Below are 12,505 nucleotides of genomic sequence, written 5' to 3'. Positions count from 1 at the left end.
ACCAAAATAATACATGACCATTAGAGCACCATTGCTATAATTTTACAATTTATTACTATTCATTACCAAATGATAACAATGACTATACTATTATAACATTTGTCATTAGATATGCTCTAAATCCATTTTCATTAAGTACTTGCTTTCTGAAAAGAATAAATGGAAGCACAACAGACTTATTTGTAACAATACTTACGGAGAAGTCCTTTTTTGCATGAAAATTATATTATAAGATAATTATCACCAAAACAAATCATATTTTATTATCATTCAATTAATGATCTAAACAAGCCATTAAAAATTAGATTATCCAAACCCTAATTGAATATTTTAGAGATGAATTTGGAAAAATTAAAATACAAGACCACCAAAGTCACCTGAAATGCAATTTTAAGTCATTTCCAATAAAAAGGAGCTCCACAAGTGTTTAAGTTCTGAAGTAATATGAATTAAATGCAATTCAATCATATTTCAAATAATGCTATGACAGAATTTGAGTACTAAAATTTGATTTTGAGAATCAATTAATGCTTAACCAGCGCATTGGTTTAGTAGGCTCAACATTTCAGATCTCATGCAATTTTCATGTCTCATATCAATGTACTTGAGACACATCAACTAGTATTCAAAATTTTGGTACTCAAATTTAATTATTGTAACATTACTAACTTTAGAAATGCATCAGTTGACAGATGAGAGTCGCACACCAATGCCATCATGCTTTATAGCCTTATAAAGTGGAACATCAAAATGCACTAAGAAGGGAAAACAAATCTATCTATATATATATATATAAGAACAAAAATCGAAACAAAAAGGCAAAAAAAAATCGAAGCCTCGCCCAACTTCTCTAGTATTCTGGTCCGGTGTCCTCCCTCACTCATCATCTCCAATCTAATCCTTCTTTTCAACCAAAGAACACAAAATACAGTTTGTTACGGTGCTGCTATATAAATCTCTGGTTTTCTCAGTTATACACATTTCTGAATGGAAACATTGCAAGACGTGCACAGGCATGAGAGAGAAAGAGAGGGGGAGCATTGGGAGCATGATCAAACTCGGGCTGATTTGAGCCGGTAGTAAGGTGTAAACATCATACACAAGATACAAGAGAAATCTCCAACAACGCAGGTGACGGCTTGATCAATAATTACACCACCCTTTACAACAAATACCTATATTGCCAAGCCGTCGCTATTTAAAGAACAAACCCCTTTTCTTTCCTTTCCTTTTCTCACCAGCCTGCAAGATGAGTGAAGGGACACCTTTGTAAAAAAAACTTTCAAATTGGCAATCCCACATTGGTTAATTCTATGTTACAAGATGTGAATGCCAATCCAATGAAAGACATGAATTCAACCACAACACAACATGCGAATTTGTTGCCAAAATGCAACACCACATTGCTTAATTCAATGCAACAAGATGGCCAGTGTTAATCTAATGGAACACTATTCTAAACAAATGAATTCAACCAATACAACAGGTGAACTGGCTGTTAGAAAATGGTACAGTGAGTAATTTTAATATTCCGCATTCTGCATAAATACTGAAAAATGAAAGCCAATTATGCATTGTGACACGATTGAGGGAAAAAAAAATCTTCCAAGTATGATGAGGAATAACAAATTATTTCATCCACAAATGGTAAGTCAAGAGCATGCAATGATAATGCACAGTAAGCTACGTTAAGTGAAGTGGAAATGAGCATATACAAAACTGCAGAAAACATCCGAAGAATCACATTGATGCAAAGGAAGTGTGTAGGAAGCATAATCCGCACAACAAGATCACCCAACTCTTCTACAATTCTCTTGAATCCTAATATTACTAGAATATTATGAACAAATTAAGTAAACTCTATCTCATAAATTTTCTTAATAACACAAAAACAAATAGCCCCAAGTTTTAACTTATTTATCAATAGAACTCCTAAAGCAACCAGGAATAAGAAAACATAGTTGTTTCCCTACAAAACACTGAATAAATAAAGGGTAAATTACACTACTGAGGTTTGGAGAAAACACAAGAAGCCTCATGGTTTTGGCATAATTACACCAACCTCCCTTGTAGTAAGGTTGAAGGGATCAGAACTAATGTAGACAGTGTGAAAACACAGAGATAAACAATGAAAAATATATATTTCAACATAAAAACCACTAACAGAAAGTTGCTAACTTATGGAAGATGTGCACCTCAAGGTTGTTAAAATCGGGATCCTACGTTGGATCGTTGGAGGTATTTATAGGATCGGATCGTAGAATCGGATCGAGGATCGTAAGATCCTACCGAAAAAGACAAATTACATAATAATTTAATTTAAATAAATATTTCTTATAAAGTATACACAAAATGAACCTATATTATATTAAAAAGAAGTAAACATATTGTGAAAAATATAATATTCCATGTAAAATGTACATATAATATTATGCAATAGAAAACTCGATGGTAAAAGTTCTGTATTTTAGCAAAAAAGAAGGTAAAGAAGAAGAAGAATTCTATAACAAAATACTTTACAATGTACAATAATGCATAAAAAGTGAAGAAAAAATATTTAACAAAATTGGATATGAAAATAGATTAAGAACTCAAAAGAGTAACTTAGTCGAATGATAAGATTGTCGTTTGCACCCCTGGTGGAGCGGATTCGAGTCACAAAAATAATTTCTCCAGAAATTGGGATAAAGTTGCAATCATCTTACCCTTCTTAGACTCCGCTAAAGCTAAGTTTGTTTTTCCGACTATTTAATTTTCTTAAATTACCGCAATATTTGAATGTTTGTTTCTTAGTTTGTTTTTCTTAGTCTATTTGATTCAATACTACTTAATTTTTATTATTTATTTTGACAGCATAAATTAGTATTTAGACAACAAACATAAAATTTACAACAAAATATGTCATGCAATACAAAACAAAGCTTGTAAATTGAATCGGATAGGATCGGATTCGGATCGGGATTCCACGATCCTATAAGATCTCACTACTAGGATCGAAAGATCCTACCTATAAGGAGTTTTTTGTACGATCCGGATCGATTGTACTCAAATGGATCGTAAGATCGTAGGATCGTAAGATCCAGATCGGGATTCTGATAACCATGGTGCACCTCAAACAAGTTCCTCGGTTGAGGCCACTGTTTGATTGCCTTGACATAGAAATCTGATCCTTGGAAAGTACATATCCAAGGAAATCACCCTATTTGTCATGCACACTTTTTGACCGCCCCAAATAGCTTCTCTTTCTGTAAAAATGTAAGAACCTCCTAACAATGTTGCACATGCAATTCTACAGTGACTATAGATTAGAATATCATTGAAGTACATCAGCCACAAACTTATTGAAAAATGGAGTCAGACCTTGGTTCATCAGTCACATGAAGGTATTCTGCACACTAGACAAGCCAAAAGGCATGACCACCCCACTCATAAAGGATTCCTTGTTTCTATCCATGGATTGAAACACGAGTTAACTTATATTTCTGTATTTTTATAGTATTTATTAGGTCCCGAATATTATAGTTGGTCAAAGTTTCCTAGTTCCCTACTTTGGAGTCTTAGCCCTTGTACAGACAGAAGTAAAAGCCTATAAAAATATATGTAATGGTACAAATTCAATTAAAAGAGCTGGATCTCAAGAATTAGTGACACTTTTTGAAGCTTTGTTTGACAGTCCTTTCAGCCCCAAAACCTTAGTATATTGATTCCTAAATAATGCATCCTCATATATCTATTGACATTTGAATTAGCACTAAAATATCTGAAAAAGGATATATTGTCCCAAGATTTCTAGCTATAGCTAGCCACCATTGTTTGTAAATTAGCCATGTCCACTTTTTCGTAAAAGTCAAATTTCTCAACTTTTTTTTTTTTAACAAGCCTTCGAATCTTTCATCTTAACTTTTGGAACCCTAAACTAGAAGCTTTCGTAAACCTAAATCTACATGAAATCAACCGCAAGGGGCCTTAATATAAATTATAAATTAAAAAAGGTAGGAGATTTGGCTTTATTTACAAGCTTTCTAGCTATAGCTAGCTCTTTGTAAATTAGCCACGACCACCTTTTCGTAAATAAAGCCAAATCTCCCACCTTTCTTTTTTTTTTACAAGCCTTAGATTGTTTCTTCTTAACTTTTGGGACCCTAAACTAGAAGCTTTCATAAACCTAAACCTACATGAAATCAACCACAAGGGGCCTTAATAAATTATAAATTTTCTAAAGCATTCATATGTCAACACTTACTAGGTGGTGTGAGAGGGTAGTTTACAGGGTGGAGGAGAGAATTTGTAGCAAGATATTTATCTTGACAGTGGCCAGATAATACTCCAGAACGTTTCTAATACAACACATTTAAATAAATCATAGAACAAATTTGCTTGTTCTAGAGTCGAAACAATAATAGAACACGTTTAATGCACGCACAAAAAATCAGCATTACATATCAAAATATTTAAATAGAAGTTTCAAGTTTTCCATGTTTGATCATGTGGACAAAAGGCAATTTAAAAGATAACATATTATTTGTATGAGGATTTAATGAAATAATTTTTTTTCAAAAAAGAACTTACAGAGTGTTTCACATCATTCATATTGAGAAAATTATGACTTGAGAGTAAAAGGTCATACCCTTTTGATGAAAAATCTCAAGGTGAGAACAATTGTATCTCTTGAACTGCAAAATGGAGGAAAAGCTCAAATATTACACAATTATGCACAACCAAAATCAAATAAAACACAGGATGGCTTCAAGGAATTCATTGGATAAAATCATTACAAAGCCATCAAAAATAATATAGAAGATACTTGTGCAATTTTAATCAGTTTTGACTTTCCCTAGAAAAGGCTATTTCCCCTAACTGGCTCCCAATAACTGAGGATGCTAGCAGGGTATTGTACTCTTTCGTTCCAAAATGGTAAATTTGGTGATTTGAAGCGATTCCAAAAAAAAAATTCCTAGATATTTCCACAAAAAGAAAAAGAAAAAGAAAAAGAAAAAAATTCAATTATAGTGAACTAAAATCTAAGATGAGTAAAAGTTTTGACATAATCAAATGTAAAAAATAGATCATAATGCTCATATGGAAATGCGTTTCTACCTATGAAGCACGGGTGTGGGTACGGATATTGGTATGGGTACGATACGGATACGGATACGGATACGCCGATACGGCAAGACCTAAAAAATATAAGTTACAGGTACGGCTGGGGTACATCAATAAATTTTTTAATTTTTATTTTTCGTAATTTATAGTTTGAGATTCAATCTACAAATCAAAGTTCAATATCAAAAGTAAAAGGCGAAATTACAAAACCAAAAGAGAAATCATAATTCAACAATACCAATACCAAAGCAAAGTCTATAAGCTATTTTAATGCCATTAAATAGGAGAAATTACAAAATAAAGTTTCATTCCAAAAGCAAACTAAGAGAAATTTGAAAACTTAAAACTTCAGTTTTCACTTCCATCAACTTCATAATTGAATAACACATCTTTCATCTCTAGCACATCAAATAAAAGATTTGCAATTTCAAGTAAATCAAGTCTCTAATAAATTAAACATATTTCCACTTATGAACTTGGTGTACTCTCAATGTACCAATCTCATACCCATGAAGTACTCATGGAGTACCCAACTGTCAAAGAATGAATAAAAAGTACCCGATACGTATTTTGAGTACCCAGTACGCATGCAACCCTATTGGTACCAGTACCCGATACAAGTATGGCAACATTTTCGAAATATCTGTGCTTCATAGGTTTCTACATGATTAATTTGAAAAAACAGTAAAAATACAACTATATTTTATTGGATGCCTATTTGTTAAAAGAAAATTATTCTCGAATACCCCTATCATACCACATTTTAGAGCATGTGCTGTACCACATTCCCGTTCCCGTTCCCGTTCCCGTTCCCGTTCCCGTTCAACATACTAGAATGATCTGCATTCCAGGTAACATAGGTACAAACTTTTACCCTTTCGCATGAATAGTGCAAAGTGGCCACCTAAGATTTGAACTTAGTGGTCCAATTTTTTTTTTCTTTTGATAAGTAAATTTATTAAACTGGCAGTCAAACTTTGACCATAAAACCAACAATAGCCCCTAGTTTTAACCGATAACTCAACCAAAAACTTTCCTACTATGATCACCCAACTTCAGGAACACAAGGCATTCACAAAGGTCCAGAAGTACGTTTTGTAATTATGTTTATGAGATTTGCAAGTTTTCAAAGCTGCAGTAGCAGTATTAATATGGATGCTTGTCCTCACACTTATAACACAATTGATATTAAACCAATTTTTTGCATGAATAGGTGCAGCAAATCTCTCTCTCACATTACACATTTTTGTTTGGCCAACTTCCCAAATTTCTTATAATTTCTGCTGCATTCGTCAAGTAAGCACGTTTATCATTAACAAGGTTCTTAAAAAATGCACTCAACCCCAAAATCATTGCCCAATATAGCAACATTAAGTAGAGATAACATTCCTGATGCAACCATTTAGGAATGAAATTTCTTAGAGAGAGAAAATCTCTAAACTGAGATACAAGAGCTCTAAGCTCAACCATACAATGGCAAAATATGATAAAACTCCATTTCCAAGATACTAACTAACCGTTTATAGGCCAAGAGACCCAACTAACTTTTATGAGGCTAAAATCATAACTACACCACTAATTCTAACAACATCAACTCCTTTCATTTTCTTTACATTTTTCCATTTTTCTTTGTTTCCCCTTTAAAGTTTTGATTTTCTGCACACTCAATGGGGTTTTGTTCCTCAAGAAGTCTACACAATTCAAACTAAGCTATAAGGTAAAAATGTTGGCAGTGGCAAAAAAAAAAAAAAAAAAAATCGGAACATCTTTTAAGGATGAAGTAAGAACTAAGTAATTATCTAAAACTACAAGAAGTAGGTGACTCACTTCCCATTTCACAAGTATGATAAAAGGAACTCTCACACATCAGTATCCTTTTATGCAATAATTTAATTGGGAGTCTTCCCTAATTTTTTTTTTTTTTCTTCACAAGTACGGTATGGGAGTCTTCGCTGAATGCATCATGTTTTAAGCATTAGGAAACTTACCAGCTTTGTAGAGAATTCTGTTGAACTGAATGCGTCATTGTTGAGCTGTTTTCTGCCCGTAAAATATGCTCAACCCCAGAACTAATAATACAAAATTCTGTAGGATGTGCAAAAGGAATAGTGACCTACAAAAACAAAATAAAAAATAAATGAGAAATAAATCAAAAAATAAAATAAAAAACTTAAAACACTTTTTTAAGGCACTATATTGTGAGTATAAATTTGATAAAACCATGATCTTGTGCACAAAAAAAATGTGAACACATTATAATCCAAACCACAAAGAAGTGAAGTGAAATTTGCCACTTCAGGTTGTGGTGAAATTTGCACATGGGTCAAACCACAAGGAATTAAAGTGAAATTTGCCCATATATATAAGTAATATATATATATACACATGTTAATTAATCCCCTCCTAATAATTTGAATACCCAAATTTATAGTTTTTGAATACTCATCTCACAAAACTTAAACACCCAACTCATCAACTTCAAATTTGGCACGCTCATCCTATAATCCATTCACAAAATCTTTAATTCTAAATGTAACACCCACTTGAGAACCTCTACGTACCCCAAAAAAAAGCATCGATAAAATGAAGTATACGGTATATATCTAAAGTTGATGTGGTGTAAGCCATACTAAAATGCATGTAGTCCATACAATTTATTTTTTGAGTACTAAAAAAACTATTTTTAAATTTAAAAAAAAAATATTCCAAATCTCTCAGTAAATGTAAGTTATGTTGAATTAAGACATAGTTAAAACCCCAAGGGGTTGGCCTAGTGGCAAGGCCTTGGGTCTTAGGCGTGTGCTTCCTACAAGGTTCAGGGATCGAAACCTCTTAGGTGCTAACAATTCCTTGGGCCATCGGACTGAGGGAAAACTCTTGAATTAACCACAATGCACTTGCGGGAACTCATTGCCGAGGGCATGTGCACCATTGGGGATTAGTCGGACTTTGATCCGGACACCCGGTGCCAATCCAAAAAAAATTAAGACACAATTAAAATGTACATTTATATATATTTCAATCTCCATCATGATTAGTGTAGAAAAACAATGTATAAAGAGAAAAAATACAGAGAGAATAAATGTATCTGATGATCTTATTATTGATTGATGTACATTGATCTTTTGTATTACAAATCAGAGTGGCATTATATAGGAGAGGGTTTGGGTAGTAGGTGAGGAGTAGTGGAGTGTAGTAGGTGAGTGTGTAGTAGGTGAGTGTGAGTAGTGGAGTGTAGTAGGTGAGTGTGAATGGTAAATTCTAACAGCCCCCCGCAAACTCAAGGAGGATAGAAACTAACCAACTTGAGTTTGAAGAGAGGAACAAAATAATAAAATACATAAAAATAAAAAAGGATAGGAGACACTGTATGGTCGTGTCAGACCGTTGGTGAAGACACTGGATGGTGGTGTCATAACGTTGTAGAGGACACTGTATGGGGGTGTCAAACCGATGTAGAAGACAGTTTATGGGGTCATGTCGGACCGTTGTAGAAGACAGTTTATGGGGTCATGTCGGACCGTTGTAGCAGACAATGTTGTGACAGTTGTTGTGACAGTTTACGGAGTCTTGCTGGACCCTTGTAGAAACTAACCGGAATCAATGTCGGGACAGTTTACAGAGTCTTGTCGGACCCTGGTAGAAACTAACCGGAATCTATGTCGGGACAGTTTACAGAGTCTTGTCGGACCCATAAAGGAGCTAACCGGAATCAATGTCGGGACAGTTTACAGAGTCTTGTCGGACCCTTGTAGAAACTAACCGGAATCAATGTCGGGACAGTTTACTGAGTCTTGTCGGACCCTTGAAGAGTCGCACCCTCAAAAGATGTGCCCAATTTTGTCAAAAGGCGTGCCATCAAAAGGCGTGCCCAATTCATCAAAAGGCGTGCCATCAAAAGGCGTGCCCACTTTATCAAAAGGCGTGCCATCAAAAGGCGTGCCCACTTTATCAAAAGATGTGCCATGAAAAGGCGTGCCAGTTTGTCGGGCGTCAAGAGGCGCGCGATGCGCGTGGCTGCCTTGGCTATATAACCAAGACGAAGGCAGAGGCTGAGGCAGAGAAAAACTGAGAGAAACCTCTGAAAAATCCTTCGTGTTGCTGAGAAAGAGAGTTCCTTGTGCTGAGAGAGATTTCTGAGAGAGATTCTGTATAACACTCTGTAAAGACGTTGTATCCAAACCTTCTCTGAAACATCTGAACAATGGCCTCTTCTTCCCGTTCAGCTACCCAGAATACGGCATCCTCATCCCGAGGTCTACTCACTCTCTTTCCCGACCTCAATGAGTCAACGAGAGAGAGAACTGGTGCGGTGGCACTGGAAACTCAACCAAGCGCCCCGGAGTATACTCCGTTGAACTTTCCGATGCGGTCTGTGGAGCAAAGAATGGCAGTGCTGTCGGATGTGGAGGCCAATCAGTATACTTTGAAGGCATGTGTGGAAAGCATGACGGCGGTCACAAATTTGTCGAACCGGCTGCAGAGTAGGACAAATGAGGTGCAGCATTTAAACGCCCAACTGGCTCTGCTCCAACGCATGTATAAGGATGCGCGAGCAGAGATAAGCGTGCTAAGGGCAGAAAACAAGGACCTGAAGCGGAAGGCCACCGTGATGTTCCGATTTGGAGGGCCGCCATATGCGGCAGTGGAGGAACAGGGAGTAGGCAACTTGCTGGGTGGCCTAGGAAGCACGGAGGCAGCACCGTCAAGGACCGCCCAGGACGGAGGCAAGAAGAAAAGACCGGCGGAATAGGCGAAGAAAAATCCCGCCTGTGGATGGGGTTGTTTGGGTTTTGTTTGTGTTTTTTTTTTTTTTTTTTTTTTTTTTTTTTTTGTCGTGTAAAATGGTGATCGGGGTGAGCCCCAACATGAATAAAATGAGTGTGGTGTGTAGTCCGTCTTCTGCCTTTTTGTTTGTTGTGTGTGTGTGTGTGTTTTTTTTTTTTTTTTTTTTTTTTTTTTTTTTTTTTTTTTTTGCAAAGAAATAATAATGAAAAAAAAAAAGATGAAAAATAAAGTGAAAGAAAAATAAAAAAGAAAGAAATTAGAAGAAGAGAATCACGTGGGTGGCTTGTAATGGAATCAGAGAAATGATGAAAGTGGGGTGAGTGGATAGAAAAAGGGATGAGAGAGAGAGGGAGTGGATGGAAGTAAAACATAAAAAAATAAGGAAAAAGAATGTTATTAGAAAGGGCATGTGCAAAGCAAGGTCTGTGTCGTGTGGTTTGCAAAAAGTGTGGTTTATAATAAAAAAATAAAGTGTGGGAAATGAAATAAAATAAAATAAAGAGTTTTCCAAGCACAAAACATGAAAGTTAAGCAATAGAGATAAATAAAAAATCAAGACCACCCATAAACCACGTGGGTGTACCTATCCTTGAGCCACTTGAAGCTCTTCCTCAGAGACCCTTTGACCTTCCCTTCAACAGAATAAACCTTATAGCTAGCAACCCTCTTCTTCCTCATAAACTCTGGATCATTCAAACCCCAAGATTTTGAAGAAGACGACGTCGTCTCGGTCAGATGCCTTCCGATCTCCAGTTTTTCGGCCAAAAGTCGTGAGAATCATACTGGCCGATGCCGACGCCACTGACTCTTCTAGTGACGACGAACCACAGGTTGTGAGAGTGAAGAGACACATCAGAGAGATCAATTTCAAGCAATCGCCTAAATCAGTAGCCAATCCAAGCAGTAAGAAGCGAAGCCACAGGACTATACGGTCGCCGGAATCTGACGTCACTCGCCAGAAAAAAGTTCCGCGGCGTCCGCCAGAGGCCGTGGGGGCGTTGGGCGGCGGAGATCCGAGACCCGACCCGGAGAAAGCGGGTCTGGCTTGGGACTTTTGATACGCCTGAGGAAGCCGCCACGGTGTACGACCGAGCTGCCTCCGTCGGATGGGGACACCTGGGCAAAGTGGAACTTGCTCTCCCGCCATTGCAGCAGGCTCTGACCATACTGCTGATGTCCCTATGTCTGAAGTGATTTCAGATGAGTTTGCTTTTGGAAGCCACACAGTAGAGAGGATTGTGGTGATGATCTTGAGCTTACTCTTGGGAGCTCAAGGACCAGGTAAAGAAATGCTGAGCAGAAAAGATGGCGTGGGTTGACGTTGGCCAGAACACGGCGTCGGTGGCTGTCGTGTGGGCAGACGGAGGGAAGGTATGTGTAGAGGTCCGGCGGGCGGTCAAGGCGAGGCTGCCGCCCGCCGGTAAAACAGAATGACTAGGTTGTTAACCTAGCTCTGATACCATGTAGAAAAACAATGTATAAAGAGAAAAAATACAGAGAGAATAAATGTATCTGATGATCTTATTATTGATTGATGTACATTGATCTTTTGTATTACAAATCAGAGTGGCATTATATAGGAGAGGGTTTGGGTAGTAGGTGAGGAGTAGTGGAGTGTAGTAGGTGAGTGTGTAGTAGGTGAGTGTGAGTAGTGGAGTGTAGTAGGTGAGTGTGAATGGTAAATTCTAACAATTAGGTATGAGTTGTATGACTTGTCAAGAGCAATTGTAGAACTGTCTTTCTTCTTCTCTTTTCCTGCTGAAATGATAGTATCAAAATATTAAAATTCTTCTTTGCTTGTAATTTAAATAAGTTTAAATTAAGATATTTATTAAAAGTAGATGATACATATTGACAAGTATGATACTTTTTGCATAAATTTTAATCAAATTTTTGAATGACTACCTAAACAATTTGGGTTACACATCAAGGAAACACATGTATCGTGTCCAATATGGAATAGAATACATTTGGGGTTTTATTATCATTTTTGAAAGATTTGATGGTCAAAGTATAACTTTTGGAAACAAACAGGGAAAAATTAAAAAGAAAACACACACAAAATACCTAATATGTTTGATCTTCAATGTCTCAAATTTGTGCACTTGAATTCATTTGACACAAGCAGAGATCATATAACCCTGAAAAAATCATTTATTCCTCTCATCTTTCTAGTGTTCTACTATCTGTTCTGTTTCACTTGCGTTGGTTTTGTGGATTTTTTTATGAAAAGTTTTGGTAAATTTAACACCATATTATTAATTCTTTAAAAAAAATATTCAGGATATATGTATTTTTTATGGATGATCTATTCATAATTGAACTTAAATTTTGAGATTTGTGATGTCATGATGTATGATTGATGAAAAAATATTTTAGATGTTAAAGTTGTTCAAATGATAGATTGAATTGCTTTTTCATGTTGGATTTGATTTCGATTTTTTATTACATTAGGATGTTTGTGGATAAAAATTCATAAATATATATATATAATTTTATTTTTATTTTTTTGTCGTATCCCTTTATGTCCATATCTAAATTCTTTTGAAAATTGTCATGCCCGTTGTCCATACTAGTGTCTGTGTTCTTGCTTCTTAGAGCACCATTAAAGTCT

General features: G+C 36.0%; 1 protein-coding gene and 2 long non-coding RNA genes across 8 annotated transcripts in view; 1 reads left to right on the top strand and 2 right to left on the bottom strand.

Moving 5' to 3' along the window:
- Nucleotides 1-631: 631 nt before the first annotated feature.
- LOC114323252 (uncharacterized) overlaps nucleotides 632-12,505 on the bottom strand; it is a 56,903-nt gene continuing 45,029 nt past the window's right edge. For 4 of the 6 annotated variants that reach the window (XR_014340065.1, XR_014340066.1, XM_028270797.2 and 1 more), the window contains 3 exons: nucleotides 7,092-7,216; nucleotides 4,628-4,673; nucleotides 632-1,242 (listed from right to left, as the gene is read on the bottom strand). Coding sequence is in view for 2 of the 6 variants with exons in the window: in XM_028270797.2 (XP_028126598.1) it covers nucleotides 1,195-1,242; nucleotides 4,628-4,673; nucleotides 7,092-7,216 (219 nt within the window). In the remaining 4 variants the exon portion in view is untranslated. Of the gene's footprint in view, nucleotides 1,243-4,569; nucleotides 4,674-5,860; nucleotides 5,944-7,091; nucleotides 7,217-12,505 lie in introns of all 6 variants that reach the window. The other 2 variants (XR_014340064.1, XR_014340063.1) reach the window with 2 other exon arrangements.
- Nucleotides 1,985-3,243, bottom strand: LOC145798678 (uncharacterized). The gene is made up of 2 exons (XR_014340070.1): nucleotides 3,111-3,243; nucleotides 1,985-2,195 (listed from the first exon to the last, which is right to left on the bottom strand). It is a non-coding gene; the product is annotated as an uncharacterized LOC145798678 (long non-coding RNA).
- On the top strand, nucleotides 8,220-9,681 carry LOC145798663 (uncharacterized). Its single transcript, XR_014339981.1, has 2 exons — nucleotides 8,220-8,603; nucleotides 8,651-9,681. It is a non-coding gene; the product is annotated as an uncharacterized LOC145798663 (long non-coding RNA).

Source organism: Camellia sinensis, chromosome 1, assembly GCF_055761805.1.
Source record: "Camellia sinensis isolate YWXY chromosome 1, ASM5576180v1, whole genome shotgun sequence".
Classification (NCBI taxonomy): Eukaryota; Viridiplantae; Streptophyta; class Magnoliopsida; order Ericales; family Theaceae; genus Camellia; species Camellia sinensis.
The sequence above is the reverse complement of the archived record's forward strand: the minus strand, read 5'-3'. Positions and strand labels throughout refer to the sequence as shown.